Source organism: Rhinopithecus bieti, unplaced genomic scaffold (genome assembly GCF_001698545.2).
Source record: "Rhinopithecus bieti isolate Rb0 unplaced genomic scaffold, ASM169854v2 scaffold_14839, whole genome shotgun sequence".
Taxonomy (NCBI): Eukaryota; Metazoa; Chordata; class Mammalia; order Primates; family Cercopithecidae; genus Rhinopithecus; species Rhinopithecus bieti.
The window spans coordinates 1,406,612-1,423,275 of NW_016808133.1; the positions used below are offsets into that span (position 1 = coordinate 1,406,612).

General features: G+C 48.8%; 1 protein-coding gene across 1 annotated transcript in view; it reads left to right on the forward strand.

Moving 5' to 3' along the window:
- The window catches only part of PGBD5 (piggyBac transposable element derived 5), a 105,179-nt gene that overhangs the window by 59,685 nt on the left and 28,830 nt on the right, over positions 1-16,664 (forward strand). The window contains exons 2-3 of the mRNA XM_017885617.1: positions 7,745-8,172; positions 13,387-13,521. Of these exons, the coding sequence (XP_017741106.1) occupies positions 7,759-8,172; positions 13,387-13,521 (549 nt within the window). The 5' untranslated portion in view covers positions 7,745-7,758. The remainder of the gene's footprint in view (positions 1-7,744; positions 8,173-13,386; positions 13,522-16,664) is intronic.

A 16,664-nucleotide genomic window follows, 5' to 3' on the forward strand; every position in this document is an offset into this window, starting at 1 on the left:
TTTTTTTTTTTTTTTTTTGAGATGGAGTCTCTTTCTGTCACCCGGGCTGGAGTACAGTGGCATGATCTCAGCTTACTGCAACTTCTGCCTCCCGGGTGCAAGCAATTCTCCAGCCTCCACCTCCTGAGTAGCTGGGACTACAGGCACGTACCACCATGTCCAGCTAATTTTTGTATTTTTATTACAGGGTTTCACCATGTTGACCAGGCTGGTCTTGAACTCCTGACCTCAGGTGATCCACCCACCTTGGCCTCCCAAAGTGCTGGGATTACAGGTGTGAGCCACCATGCCTGACTGGCTTTTATTTAAACCTTTAGGGACTCCATAGAACTATTCTGTGGTTCATATTTCCTGTGAACAACTTCAGCTCAGATGCTGATTCTATAGCTATTTTCTTTTTATTGCTAACTTCTTTGCCAACCACTGTATTGTGTTAGCATGAGGAATACTTTCCAAGTGAACAGACACAACGCGTGCACATGCATGCAGAGTTTATCTTCTCTATTCCTACCAAGAAAGCCCTGCTGCTTGATACATTTATGCAACTGAAGCTGTACTTGGGGTTTTCTGGCAGTTTCTGCATGTTTTCTAAGGGCTCTATGGAATGGTTAGCCACTTTAAATGTCCTTGGTTGGAAGATACCATTTAGGAGGTTAACACTAATCTAAACATAATTTTGGAATATTCGTAGGCATATAGGTCAGACCTATGCAGAAAGGGGAAGCCTTCACACTCCTCACAGCCATCCAGTGAATTAGGTGTAAGTTATTTCACCTTTCTACCCAGATTGAAAGGTGCCAAACCCAGTGGTGTCCGGAAGTGAGCCAGGACTCAACCCTGAGGGCACCTACCACTGTGGGAATACCCCATAGAGCTGAGAATCAGGTTTGTTTACTTTGGTCACTTAGTCGTGAACAAAGAGGTTGAACAAGGGAAAAAGTCTTTGAAGCACTCAGTGACTGAGTGGCTGAATTCTACAGCTGAGACTTGAACCCCAGGTGTTTACTAAGTAGACAATAGGCTTGTCCTTCATCTCAGCCACGTGGGGGAAGGAAGAAGGGATGCGAGAGAAATGGTGATTACTTTAGCTGAAGATAAGGACCAGCTGCAGCTGGCATTGAGCAAACAATGAGATTGGCTGTTTCCTACATTGCCCTTTTATAGAGTGTAACTTTGTGTCTGAAATGATAGGAATATTTTTGTGGTGTTGTAGAACATTCCTGTTATATTTTTGTACCTGTTTGATTTAGCCTGGAGATAAATGATTCCATCCTCTTAAACCCTTCATTTAAAATATTGATTCTATCTGTATCGCAAAACGGCTGACAGTTTGAACCAAAAAATACTAGTGTATGCAAAATGCCCTTTTCACCAACCCCCACAAAACCAGTGCTTGAGGCTCTAAAAGGCTGCAGTTTAGAAGGCACATAAAGCCACCTTTTTTTTTTTTTTTTTTTTTTTTGAGATGGAGTCTTGCTCTGTTGCCCAGGCTGGAGTGCAGTGGTGCCATCTTGGCTCACTGCAGCCTCCACCTACCAGATTCAAGCAGTTCTCCCTGGGCCTCCCGAGTAGCTGGGACTATAGGCGTGCACCACCACACCAGGCTAGTTTCTGTATTTTTAGTAAAGACGGGGTTTCACCATGTTGGCCAGGCTGGTTGCGAACTCCTGATCTCAGTTGATCCGCCTGCCTCGGCCTCCTAAAGTGTTGGGATTACAGGCATAAGCCACCATGCCTGGCCAGAGCCACCCTTCTCTTCCTGATGGGGCGAGGGTGGGGATTAGTCCCACCTGTGGGGTGCTCAGCTGGCCTCCAGATCTGAGTGAAGGGAGAGAGCAGGAATGGCTCCCACGACCTGCACTGCCAAGGCCCAGAGCTGCCATCTTGCCTGTGTGCGTGAGGTCACGTGACCCTCTTACCCACTGTGGGGCGGTTCCCACTTGATCATAAAGAAACTGAAATGCAGAGAGGTTGTGTGTCCCGAATTCTCAGGCCATCTCTTACCTGGGACTCTGCAGGCCCACCCCGACTTGATTTCCTAGATGGCCTGGGCATCCTCAGGGACGTGACCGAGAGGTGTGCCCACCGTGCTGTCTTTCACTCCTTGTCCCAGCCACCCACTCAGGCCTCCCCAGATGCACAGGTGTCCCTGGCTGACGTAACCTTGTCACCAGGCATTAGCACGGGGACTGTTACCATAGAGACTTGATGCTTCCCATTGAACTTAGAAAAGATGCTCCTCCCCTTGGGTGGGCCAAGGCCTCTCCCCTCCCCTTTGTCATCCAATGGTCAACAGGTGTAAGAGGTAGACATGCTGTATACGAGGCTCCAAGGACACAGAACACACCAGCCTTCATCTCTGCCTTCCCACTTTAGCTGGGATCAGGGAACGGGCCACACAAGCAGACCAAAAACGAGCATGAGTGGCCGATGGAACAGCTGTGAACTGTGGTAAACCCAAGGAGAGGCACTGAGTCAGGGCTGAGATGAAGAAGCCGGCCTGGGGGTCAGGAGGGTCCCCCAGAGGGTGATGCTTCGTGAAGCTGGAGCCGGAAGAGGGTTTCCTTCCAGGAGGATCAGGCCCTGAGGTGGGAAAGAGCTTGCCACGGTCCAGGTCTGACACAGACTTCCCCGGTAAGCCTCCACAAAGGCCTGTCATCCAGGCCAGAGGCAGCGACTGCTGTGGATGGAGGCAACAGGCCTGCCTTGGCCACCCTATAACCCATTCCCCGTGCCCTGCACACCTGTAGGGAAACTCAGTTCAGAGCATGGAGGTGAAGGAGCCAGTAGGGGAAGTTAAATCCCAGCCAGGTCTCACCTGACTGCGGGAACAGCCACCAGATCCTCCCCCAACCCCTTGTGCGTCAGAGTGAGCCTGCTGAAGGTACAAGAGCATGGTCACGTGGTGCTCACAGCCCTTCACTGGCTTCCTGCACCCTTGGGCAAGTCTGAGCCCTGTGACAGCAACCAGGCCCTCACGCCCCACTGATGCCTCCAGCCCTACCCACTCCCCTTCCTGCTCAGTTGCACTAATTTCAAGGCATTCTCACTGGCCACAGGACCTCTGCATGAGATGTTCTCGCTGCTGGAAATACCCCGAAACTCCCCACTGGGGCTGATGGCTTTTCACCAGTCACCCTTTTAAGCCCATCTCAGGGAGTGCCTCCAGGAAGCCTTTAGGATCCTGCCTCCCCTGAGGCCTGGGTTTGGGGCCCCTCTTGTGGGCACAGCTCTCCTCCAAGCCTGGATCCTTGTCTGCTGCCTGCTCCTCTTACTACCTGGTCAGCTCCTGGCGAGGGAATAGCGAGTCTTAACTCCTTTCTACTTTCAGGATCCATATGGTGCTCAAATGCCCATTGAATAAGTGGTTTCCCTAATTGCCCTTGTGTAACAATCCCCTTTATAAATGGAACATCTCCTTTTCTAGTCACTGCTGAGGAGAGGGAATGTGTTTCCTCTCTTGGGGACAGGGAGAGAGGGGATCCCTTTGGGGGATTGGGCATTACCAAGCCACTATACATGCTGCCCTGGGTCTGAGGGATGGGGAACCGAGGTAGGTGGTGTGATGGGTGCCTTGACATGAATTGCCTGGTGGGGTGGGGGAAGGAAAGGACATGGCAGAATGAGTTTTGTCTGGCAATGCACCATCAGCACGCAGAACCCTTCACCCTAGCCCAGACACCGAGGTACACTGAAGAAGCACCTCCTCTTCCTCCTCTAGGTCTCCCCCACCTCCTCCTTCCCAATTCCACTCTGCCTTTGCTTTTTTTTTTTTAAACTCACATGGGTTCTCCATTCCCCTTCAGAGTTACTGTAGCTATGCATTTTCATCCTGAGTTATTCCCAGCAACACATGAGCAGTGTGGAGGTGGAGGGAAGTCTTGTGTTTGGAAGAGGGAGAAGGATGGGAAGACCATCCCATGACTTCAGTTGTATGTGGGTACCATGTGTAGGAGAGCCACGTAGATGGGACAGAAGGGCTGCTGCTAATAACCGCAGCAGGTGCGCTCAGGCTGGCCTGGGAGGAAGGCCTCCCCAACCGTGAGTCACTTAGAGTGGATGCCCTTGGGCTGCATCCTTCCAATTCTGAGGTCCCGTTCCCTCAGTTACCAAATGGGATGATGCCTCATGTAGATGTTGTGAGGATTACATGGGTAATATCTGGGAAAGCTCTCCATAAATAGATCTGAGTCTTATCTTGGCTGGGGGTGCTGTCCAAGCCAGGGCCGTATTGTTAAATGGTCCTTGTTATTAACTTGTTGATAAGGAGTGGCTGTATTAGTCCATTCTCACGCTGCTATGAAGAAATACCTGAGACTGAATACTTTGTAAAGAAAAGAGGTGTAATTAACTCACAGTTCCGCATGGCTGGGAAGACCTCAGGAAACTAACAATCATGGCGGAAGGGGAAGAAAGGCACCTTCACAGAGCAGCAGGAAGGAGAAGTGCAAGCAGGAGAAATGCCAGACGTTTATAAAACCATCAGATCTCTTGAGACTCACTGTCACAAGAACAGCATGCAGGACCCGCCCCCATGATCCAGTCACCTCCCATGAGGTCCCTCCCCAACATGTGGGGATTACAATTCAAGATGAGATTTGGGTGGGGACACAGAACCAGACCATATCACTGACTCCTGAATAGCATTTCTTTCCTGCCTTCCCTCCCTCCTTCCCTCCACAGGTCACAATGATTCACCTGTGCCAGGACTTTTCCAATCCCAGCAATCACAGCAACTCAAAGAGGCTGGACAGAATGCTTATAAATCAAAACCAAACAGTTAAGAGGGAGGCAGCCGCTTCCCAGTATCTTCATGAAGCAGCTGGCCCAGGCCAGGGGTTGCATGTGAATTCATTTTGAAATGACCTGGGAGGCAAAATTACTTTCAACATAACTTTAAGCAGAGAAAATTCCATTCTGCTTCGTCAGCATGATGTAGCAATTAAAATGCTGGTTTTCCTCCTTTTTGAGCACTATCCTTGAATAATTGACGACTGCACCCACCAGAGGGTGCAAGGCTGTGCTGAAATAAAATGATTTTCATTAGGAGTAGGTGTGGAGCTTCAGGCTACACCTGCGGAATCGGCCCTCATTCTTACTGGCCTCATCTTCATGCCAGCCAAGACCTCTTCCTCCAAGACCTGTTTGGTGCCCAAAAAACAGTTGGTGAAAGTGATGTATGTGGTGCCACTTTATCCTTCAGGCCTCTGTTGCTTCTGTAAAATGCAGACAGAGTCTTCCTTGGAAAACCCTCGGCCTGGCTGTCAATGAATTTCTGTTGATGATATCTCGATAAAAGTTACCAAGCCTTGGGAACCTCCCTTAGGGCCAGGCACTAGGCGAGGTGCATTATTCACATGATCTCATTTATTTCACGCTGCATGACAGCCTTTCAAAGTAGGTATTTCTGTGTCCATTTCTACAGGAAAACTAGAGCTAGGAGGGATTAAGCAGTTCCTCTAAGACTGTGCAGTTAGCTAGAAGTAAATTTAAGGTGTCAGAGCCCCAGATCCATCAATCTGATTCTAAAACTTGGGCTGTCTCATGCACATTATCTCCTTTATTTTTCTGCAGAAACTTGTTTTTCAGAAGCTAAATCAGTAATAAAGGAAGGTTGGAGAGAGTGATGATTAAAATCTGAAGAATGAGAACGACTTTTGTTAGAAATCGATATACAGGTGGGGTGCAATGGCTCGCGCCTATAATCCCAGCACTTTGGGAGGCCGAGGCAGGACAGTCTCTTGAGGTCAGAAGTTCGAGACCAGCCTGACCAGAGATAGGCAAAACCCTGTCTCTGCTAATTAGCAGATAGGCAAAACCCTGTCTCTACTAAAACCCTGTCTCTCTCTAAAATACAACAATTAGCCAGGCGTGGTGGTGGGCATCTGTAATCCCACTACTCAGCAGGCTGAGGCAGGAGAATCGCTTGAACCCGGGAGGTGGAGGTTTCAGTGAGCTGAGATTGCACCACTGTCCTCCAGCCTGGGCAACAGAGACTCCATCTCAAAAAAAAAAAAAAAAAAAAAAAAAAAGAAGAAAAGAAAAATCGATATACAGATGCAATAGAAGCAAATTTTGTGTCCTACAAATCTCTACATATAGTTAGCGTACCTTAGGTTACTACATAGAATTGTAAGCCATAGCTCTTTAAAAATGTATGTCTGTACACACACGCAGAGTCATGCTTCACTTAATGACAGGGATACATTCTGAGAAATGCATCATTAGGTAATTTTGTTGTGCAGACATCATGGAATTTATTTTACAAACTTACATGGCACAGCCTCCTACATACCTACACTATATGGCATAGCCTATGGCTCCTAGACTACATACCTGTGCAGCATGTGACTAGTGAATACAGTACAATAGGCAAGTGTAACATAATGGTAAGTATTTCTGTATCCAAACATCTAAACATAGAAAAATACAGTATTATCATTATATGGAACCACCATCCTATATGCAGTTCATTGTTGACTGAAACATCCTGGTGTGTGTGTGTATGTGTGTGTGTATTCAAAGGGCTGCATTCGTCAAAAATTGTGAGATTTTATCCTATATGTGAAATTATCTAAATAAGCCCTTTCAGATTTAGTCTGTAGTCACCACAGAGTTACTGCATAGGGAATGCTTAATGAAAATTGCTTTTTCCTAGGTGGAATTTTTCAGTCCCCAAGTGGTGAAAGCGTTTTACTTACAAAACCGCTTCAACTTACCAGAAAATGAAAGCCAGAAAGCCGGAGCCACGCCCCTGTAATTAGAAACTCCACGTGTCTTTGCATCTCCTCCCTGCTCTTATGTGTCCCTTTCTCTTCAGATCAGTATTTACCGAATGTGTCAGATTTGTAAGAACTTGCATTCTGCCCCCCATTCCCAGGGAAAGCATGGCGTCTGCAGGGAAGGGAGGAGCCCCGTGTGATGGTGTGGCGGGAACAGGAGGGGCTGTTCTCTGCTGTCTAGGGGGAGTGTTGGAGTGCCTTTTGTTTTTAATTGTTATATATATAAACATATTTATACATCGATGTATTTGTAATATCTGTATTTTTAAATGCATATATGTGTATATGTGTGTGTGCCTGTGTATGTGTATATGTGTGTGTACATGTATATGTATATATGTGTACATATGTGTATGTATATGCATGCCTCCTTGTACAGAGAAGCACCCCAGACTGGCAGATGGTGCTTTTAATTTATATGTATAAATATGCATATTTTAATTTTAAAACTTATATGTTGATGTACACATTTAATACGATATATATCTCTAAACATACACATTTATGTGTGTGTGTACATCTCTAGTTAAGACTCGGCTTGTGCCCCGAGTGTGTGAAACTCCCCAGACCGACACGGGTTCTGTGCTACACGGGTTCTGGAGAGCAGGGACGCGACTGCGCCCCCCGAGGGCTGTTCTCTGGTCTGGTGTGGAGATGCAGGCTGCACCTTGCACTCCGGATGTCGGGGCCATTCGTTCCCGTGGTGTCTGGGAGGAGCTGCTCTCCCACACAGAGAGCAGGAGAGCTGGCTGTTTGGAGCAAAGGGGGATACAAAAGCTGCGGGAGCCAGCACTGTCAGGGGGTTGCAGCAGCTTCTGGAAGGTTGGAGGGGAAGACGGTAGCATTGGAGGCAGCGGGGGCACTCGGGCAGGGACCCAGGGATTGGAAATGCAGCCGTCCTCGTGTTGAGTCAGGGTGTGGCGGCCGTCCTAAGGAACACTCCGCCTGGCTTTGGGTTTCAGGTCCCACCCGAAAGATGCCCCCCAGCGCCAGTGCCGTGGACTTCTTCCAGCTCTTTGTCCCAGACAACGTCCTCAAGAACATGGTGGTGCAGACAAACATGTATGCCAAGAAGTTCCAGGAGCGGTTTGGGAGCGACGGAGCCTGGGTGGAGGTGACGCTGACGGAGATGAAGGCGTTCCTGGGCTACATGATCTCCACCAGCATCTCCCACTGCGAGTCCGTCCTCAGCATCTGGAGCAGCGGCTTCTACAGCAACCGCAGCCTCGCTCTCGTCATGAGCCAGGCCCGCTTCGAGAAGATCCTCAAGTACTTCCACGTCGTGGCCTTCCGCTCCAGCCAGACCACGCACGGGCTCTACAAGGTCCAGCCCTTCCTCGACTCACTGCAGAACAGCTTCGACTCTGCCTTCAGGCCTTCCCAAACCCAGGTGAGGCCCGTGCAGGAGGTAAGAGCTCGGCCAGGTGTCCTGGCTCTCTCGGCCTAGCCTTGTCTGTCGGCAGGGCTTTGGGGTGTCCTTTCTGCCCTGCCTGCCCTCTGAGTTCACTTCAAGGTCACCTCTGCTATTCTTCCATTCCATTAATCCACATAATTCAAACGAGATCGGAAGGGGTAGTAATAATAGCTCCAGCCCTCAGAGAAGTCGGAATTCAGTGTTTTGCTCTAAGAGGCAATCTTCCTCCTCTTTTCTCCCTATCCTTCATTTAATTATACTTTCCAAATGATGTTTTGCTCAGGTGAATATTAATTTTATTGTCATATTCTCTGAGAATGACCTCACCTGTTGGCGATGAAAGGTGGCTAGAAGTGTCCTGGGTGGCAGAGGGAGTGAGCCTGGAATTAGAACCATTCTTCAGACTATCAGGGGTTGCTTATGGCCACACACGGCAGAGCCAGAGTCCTTGGATGAGGGTTTGGCAGAGTTCCGGGCATCACGGGTCTGATTCCCTAATACTTTCCCCAACCAATTCCAGAAGAAAAGGTTCTGCCTACTCTCAGCTCCCGAGCCCCTCCCTGCCTTCTGCTGGTACCCGCTTGCACCTGGCACAATAGCACCTGGCCCTGGGGAGACAGAACTCCAGAATCTTCCTCAAAAATTGCCCTGCTGGTCTGGCAAACCAATGAGATTACTAATTTCCAGAGATGTCTGTAACCCGAACCAGAAAGTTCTTGGCCCATGTGGGCCCCATTCCCTTTGACTTGGTCTGTGTGGCAGCAAAAGTTCAGTTCAATTTTATGTGTATGTTTAAAGACCCATCGCACATCTCTCTCCTGTGCTGCTTCTAAGGCTCTTCTAAATAAACCTCCAATTCTTGTTGACATTGTCCTGTAGGTCCTCTCTCTCTCTATAGCGTGCCTTCCCCACACACAGCTGAAAATCACAGGGTTTTTGTGGGGAAGGTAGTGCCCTATTTCATGTCTGTTGGAGCCTTCCATTCTCTCTGGATCATTCTCCCCACTGTCTGGTGAACATGCTAGGCTTGTTACAATTTCCCAGTGTTTGTAGCATGCCTTCTGGCCCCTGGAATGCCTTGCCTTCTTCTCTCTGCTTTGCAAATGCATCCACTCTCCAGGGCCAGTTTAAGGCCCACAGTCCTATGTGGATTCCCTGTTATCTGATGATCATGTTATTCTGCCGCTCACTGCTTGTATTTGCTTCCAGGTGATGAGGCTTGCAGAAGCAGGGCCTGAGATGAGGCTTAATCTGGGGAAGGGCTCTCAGGTCATGTTTAGGGCTTTTTCCCCTTTACTTTTGCTTTCACTTTTCCACCTCTTCCTCCTCCCTCTCCTCAGACTCATTCTCCTCTCCTTCTATTACTTTGCATTTTGTTTTTATTTTACTATATATGGGAAATTACATTTTCTTCTTGCTACGTTATCTACTCAGTACTCCTATGTGGCAGTGAGGATCCCAGCAGGACACAGATGCTGAGCTCTATCTAGAAGTCCAGCTGAAGAGATGCTGATGCAGGGACTGTTGCTAGGGGCGCCATCAGCATTAGAGACCCGAAGGGAGCAGAGAAGGCTGTAGCCCAGGGAGAGGCCTCAGGACAGATGGGCAGAGCATTACCTTGAAGAAGCAGATCTATGGCCACTCCTTGGAGCCTATTTTTATGATGCCATTTCTTTTTTCTTTATTGTCTTATCAGTGGGAAAAGTTATATAATCCTGTTATCAAAAAGTTGAAATAGAGGAAATAAGTTTGAAATAAGTTGAAGGGGCTGATCGTAGGTCCCTCCCCTTACTCCCTTGCTCTCCGGCCTCTTTCTGATGACTCCCACTTGGCTGAGCTAGCCAGAAACTAGAGGCAAAGAAGCTGAGTGGGATAGTTTATAAGAGGCTGACCTCCAGGCCTCAGCGCAGGGTCTGCAGGATGGAAAGTGACCTTGGGGGGCAAACAGAGAACACCCAGCACACCCCATCGTACAGCCTGGGGCATGAGGCTCTGGGAGAGTCAAAGGGTTGACTGGTGCCATGCAGCCTGTTGCACCAGCTCCGTGTCAGTAGGTGTGGAGCAGGATAAGTCAAAGGAGATGAAGTCATAACCAGAGTACAGTTGGGTGTTTACTACGACCAGAACCTCATGCTTCCTGGGGCTTCCTGTACATCACCTGTCCCCTCCATTCCCTGGAGCAGCAGCCTGCCCCATCTGCTGAGGATGCCCCGGGCTTTCCAGTTTGGGTGGGCCTGGCTCTCCCAGGGGCTTGCAGGCCTTGTCATTCCCCAGACTGCCAGCATTGGCCCGCCCTGCTCGGCTCCTGCATTTATGCACCTCTCAGAGACACGTCTGCCACTTAAAGAAGGAAGAGCGTTCTTGTCCTGATCCTTGATTGGAGAAGCTGCAGGCTCTAAAGGAGCCTTGGATTCCTAGCTTTCCTGCTCTGTGAAAATCCCTGTTGGACCCTGGAACATTCAGCTCACAGAGAGGCAATGATCTGCTTGTAAGCCTCAGGGCTTTCTGGGAGGGTCTTCCTCTCTGCCTGCAGACACCAATTGGAACAGTTCTCTTCCCATGGCCCTCATCAGGTGTGTGTATGGATCAGAATCCCAGGAGTCATTCTGCACCCATCCCTTACACCATCCCTCGGGGCTGCACTCCAAACACACAGCACACTCACCTCACACACTCAGCTCACTCACACCCTCCAGCCTGCAGTCTTGGGAGCCTTTTTATTCCAGCAGCTGTGACCCTTTGGTATGAGTTTGGTCTTAGAGTCTTCAGAGGATTCCCAGAATCTAGCAGTAACCAAAGCAGCTGGTGTGTGTGTCTGTGTGTGTGTGTGTGTGTGTGTTTCTACACAAATAAAAATGGGGAGACACTGCATCTCCTCAAAACTGGAGCCAGATTAATTAGAGAAATATTTTCCGGGAGGGATTATGCAAATCAATAAATGGATGTTTTGTCTTTCCCCTACCATACATAACCACCCTCCACACCTCAAACCACGCTTGTCAAGCACAGGAGGAGGCTCAGGAGATACAGTTGTGTAACAGAGAAATGCTGACCAATCTGTAGCCTGGAGGAGAAGCAAGTGGTTTTTCTGGCAGGCAAAGTTTTTGGAGCTTTGGGGAGCATGCTGTTCTGTGCTGCATTTAGTCATAACACGTTCAGAATTCATTTAATGATGGTAGAAAAGGAAAAAGATCATTGAGGGTCAGCAATTCTTGCTGGCCCTTTTGCTTTGACGAGGCATGTGATTAAATATAAATTTGCAACTGATCATATGTTCAATGCAAGTGGAACAGAGGTGCACTTTCTTTCTGAAGAGAATGAGAAAGGGCAATTTTCATTTTCTGTGGCCTTAGAGGACAGAGTAGGATGCGTGTCTTCAGCAAGGATCATTGGGCAAGGAAAGGACAGGCAGAGGGCTTTTTTATGCCATCTTTTCCCTTCTCCATCTGCTCCCATTCTCCTACTGTGTGGAGGACTTATCCATTGCACTTGAATAATTCCAAATGGGGCTTTGAATGTTTAATGAGCTACAAAGAGCCAGCGAGTGCAAGAAGCCAGGCGTGAGGGCCAGGGGAGATGTTGCAGCCAGGCCAGCCTCCCAGCCTTCCCCTTCACAAGATGGGGGAGACCACGTGTGATGTCCCCATGTGTCCCTTAGTAGAAAAACTGAGGAGGCAGGTATGCACTGCTAAGACTGAACAATGCAGGGCTGTCACTTTTCAAAAATTGAATGCAAGGTACCTGTGCTTTCAATTTGCATTCAACCTCTGCCCATCTTCCATTCCTAGAAGAATGGAAGGATATTGTCCCCATCACACGTGGTAAATATCATCCTCCATTCCGTCCTTGGAAGACCCTTTTCTGCCATCACCTGGGTGCTTGTTGGGAACACACAGTCTCAGGCCTGGCCTCACTGAATCACAGTCCACATTTTAGCAGGATGCTCAGGTGACTAGTTTGTTGAAACTTTTTCTGTAAATAGCCAGACGGTAAGTATTTTAGACTTTGTGTGGGTTGTGTGACTGATGTTACATGTTGTCAGTTGTGCTATTGTGGCCCAAAAGCAGCCACAGACAATATGTAAACAAATGAACATGGCAGTGTTCCAATAAAACTTTGTTTACAAAAACAGACGTGGGCCAGACTAGGCAGTAATTTTTCTGACCCCTGATCTAGGGCATCGTGTAGAGTTCTGGGAATCATTGCCTGCACTCTTCATTTCTGTTCCCTACAGATGTACACTCTAATTCTTAATTAAGCTTGAGTTGGGATCAGGGAGGGAAGTGTAGCACATCCCTAAAATTTACCCTAAAGCCTCCCAAAAGAACTTTACCTTGAGGAAGCAGATCTATGGCCACTCCTTGGAGCCTGTTTTTATGATGCCATTTCTTTTTTCTTTATTGTCTTATCATTGGGAAAAGTCATATAATCATGTTATCAAAAAGTTGAAATAGAGGAAATAAGTTTTAAAATTGCCTTGGGAATCTTGTCAGAAAGGACATGACAACCCAGAGGAGAGCCAGAGGCTGTGCGTTGCAACAGGCCAACAGGGAACTGGGTCATTTGATGAATGATTTATTAAAAGAGGAGGTTCCGCCTGGAAGAAGGAGGTTGTGGGCTGACACAAGGGCTGTCTTGAAAATCCAAAAAAAAAAAGAAATAATAACATTTTTTTCTTTGTCACTGGACAGAAGTCACATCCTTAGATTTAAGTTAAATATAGATAAATTGTGGATCAGTGAAAGACTTTTTTAGCAGCTGGAACTTTCCGTGAGTGGAAGGGGCATCCATGAAAAGAAGTGGGTGCCCATCACCAGGCATGTCCAGCCAGAGGACACAGGACCTGTACCAGAGATCCCTCAACCAAATGAGAGTTGGGACAAGGGACCTTAGGCCAATAATAACAATAATAATAAATTCCATTGATGAAATATCTTCTGTGTATCAGGGCTGGTGCAATTTTGCATGAATCTTACTGAATCCTTTCTTACTGCATCCTTTCTAGAAACAGTAGTGTAGATAATGATACTACCCTCCTATAGATAAGAAGGGTCAGGATCAGAGAGGTAAAGTAACTTAGTTAAGGTCACAGAGCTGCTCAAAGGCAGAGGCTGATTTTGAGCTCCAATCTGATGAGCCCTCAAGCTCGTGCTGCCTTCCATGACAGCCTCCGCTTTTCCCTCCTGGCAGGTGCTACATGAACCCCTGATCGATGAGGATCCTGTATTCATTGCCACGTGCACAGAGCGGGAGCTGCGAAAGAGGAAAAAGCGGAAATTCAGCCTCTGGGTCAGACAGTGTTCTTCCACTGGCTTCATCATCCAGGTGAGCCCTGGGCTGAGTCTGAGGAGGGTCGGCGAAGAGGGTCAGGGAAGCAAATCGGGGGAACTTGGGCTCATCTGGTACCCAAGAACTTACTCACATACCGTTTTCACTGTGTGTCCAAGTCCACCCAGATGCTCCTGCAGAGGCCAGGGCTGGGCTGCTCCCTCCTCCCCGAGGCAGCGGGTAGCCAGCCCTGGAGAGGCTGCTGCCACACCTGGCCCTGTTCCCTGCACATTCTTCCTCCAGACTCAAGCCCATCTGGGTAAATGACTCCTCAAGGCTCAGTCCCTAGCAATGTTGGCTAGAAGTGTCACCCAAATAGTGGGTCATATGAGGTGACTACCATCTCCCTGGAGGCTATCCCTCAAGACTTATGGACTCGTGGCTTTGAAACTTAAGGCTGTCCCAGGAGGCCTCCCCACTCCCACCAGGTATCTGCCCAACCTTCCTCTTTCCAGGATGCCTTCTTCACAGACCACCACCAACAGCCTGCTGGTGAAACTGTGAATAACCTTCCCCAGGAGCATGTGCCCGAGTCATCGGCCCTGGGAACCAGCGTGGCCAACACGGGTGCATGTTTTACAAGAGGTGCCTGAGCTCTGCTGTTTGTGCTGATACTCCCAGGAAAAGCATCCGAGGTTGAGCTGCCAGGAGCAGTAGGGTACACAAAGGGAGATGGTGGGGACAGATAAACACCAGAATGTGGTGCCTAAGTGACGTCTCCCTGCCTAGTTTTTCATCCGTGCTGCGCAGTGACACCTTCTCTCATCAGACAGGCAGACCAGCCCTGTGGTGACAGCTGACCGCATGCTCACTCGCTGCCCTCGCTTGACCGCATCTCCAGGCCCCAAGGCACAGGGTTTTTGCACTTCCATCTTTCCCTGAACTAGAGCAGGATTCGTAGGAAGATTCCAGCAAACATCTCCTCCCCACATCCACTCCAGAACCACAGTGGGGAAAGTGTACTTGCTCCAGGAAAATGTCTTCCTTCCAAAGCACCATCTTGGCTCCGTCTGCAGGTCTGAGGGACCTTCAGTTTGAGTTGGGGCCAGGATCTCAAGCCAGACTCTGGGGCTCTGCTTGTGCATAGGCATTGTTTGGGGTCTCGCCAGACTAGACCAATCCCAGAGCAGAATTCCCTCACTCCTGGAGGTGCAGCCTCAGCTCCTTGTCCCCTGACCTTCTCCAGAGTCCTCTGCCATCTCTATAGCACCTTTTGTGATGATACTCCCATAGGGTACAGGTGCATTGGATTCATTTTATATAAACTTTCCAAAGGGACATTCATTCATTCTTTCAGTAAATGTTTATTGGGCACCTGCTACCTGCACACATTGTGCCAGGCATTGGGATATGCAGACATGGTCCTGCCGTCCTTGAGGTCTGCCTAGGTAGCTTTTTTGTTTGGTTTGGTTTGGTTTGGTGTTTTTGTTTGTTTGTTTGAGACCAGGTCTCACTCTGTCACCCAGACTGAAGTAAAGCAGCATGATCATGGTTTACTTCGCCCTCAACCTCCCAGGTTCAAGTGATCCAGTCACCTCAGCCTCTCAGGTAGCTGGGACCATGGACGTGTGACACCATTCCTGGCTGATTTATTTTTATTTTCATTTTGGTAGAGATGGAGTCTTACTGTGTTGCCCAGGCTGATCTTAAACTCCTGGGCTCAAGTGATCATCCTGCCTCAGCCTCCCACAGTGCTGGGATTACAGGCAAGAGCTACCATGTCGGCCCTGTGTGGCTTTGGAACAAATGTTTACATGTGGATCCTGTGTGCATCTGGCACCACTTCTTTCTCCTTCTACAGTTAGTGAGGAGCTAGAAATCACATCTGTCACCAGAAAAGGCCACAGATCTCTCTCTCTCAGCTCAGATTCGTTCCCAATTTTATAAAATCTATAAAACTGACATCTAAAATGTAAGAAGTTTGGGTTGGTACCTTGAAGTTTCCTTTCATTTCTAAAACTCTTGATTCTAGGAGGTTTTGCAGCAGTGTGAAGGTTTGTTTTTAGAAGCCAGAATTGAAGCTGACAACTCCCAGTCAAAAGCAGTGTAGCTTCCACCATTGCCGGGGGCAGCCCTCAAAACGTGCTCAGAAGTGCAGAGCCAAGGAGGCAATTCATTACCCGGCAGTTTCAGGCTGTGCTGTGACAGGACTGGCATGAGAACTTTCTCAGCCCCCGCAGTCCCTCTCTTTGTTCCTGGGTCCAGCTGAAGGTGCCTGTGGCAGGCACAGAGCAGGGAAAGGACATCTCTGCCTGTGAGGAGCCAGGAGATGCAGAGGAGGAGCCACATGGCCTGGGGACAGTTGTTTTTATAGTGTCCTGCCCCTTTTCTTGGTTCTCCAGGTGCTAATCTGGGTTTGACAGCTTTTGAAGGTCAGCAGCCTGGGCAAGCACAGCCCTGGGGCCGAACAATACCTTACACCGTCAGAGCTTTCACACCCGCAGTTCCCTGATCCTCCCCACAGCCTTGTAAGACATAGAGAGCAGGCAGTATTGATCCCATTTCTTACACGAGGTGACTTTGGCTCACAGGGGTTACCTGCCAGGCAGCTGGTCAGCGCAGAGCTGGCTTCTCCCCTGGGCCTCGACCTGCCTCTTCCCTCATCCATCCCCAAGGCATCCACAGACCCTGCTCTTGCATTTACCTCCCACGTGAACTAGCTGCTCAGTCATTGCTCTGGAATATGGAATTGTCATCTAGAAACTAAAGGGATGGAATTAGGTAACCAGTGAGGTCCCTTCTATTGCCATTCTATGATTCTCTTCTTTGTAAATGTCATATGTGAGGTTCTATACACAGGCCATTTTCTTCATTGTAGTTCCTCAGATGCATTGAGCTCTCCGGAATGACTTAGCGGAGAAGCTCAGTTGCAGCTGGCCGAATTAAGGGTCATCTCCCACTGTGCTGTGCTGTGCTGTGCTGTGCTGTGCTGTGCTGTGCTGTGCTGTGCTGCTAGTGCAGCACCTGCCCCACGCCCTCCTGTTTCTGAGGTTGGCTTTGGCCCGTAGGATGCAGGCAGCTGTGGTACGTGAAAAGATTGGAAGGGGCAGGTGCATACCTCTCCTTTTTTGGCTTCTCTGCCCTGGCCATGAGAAAATGACCAGGATGGATCACCTGGGTCCTGAAAACCTGGGAGCTTA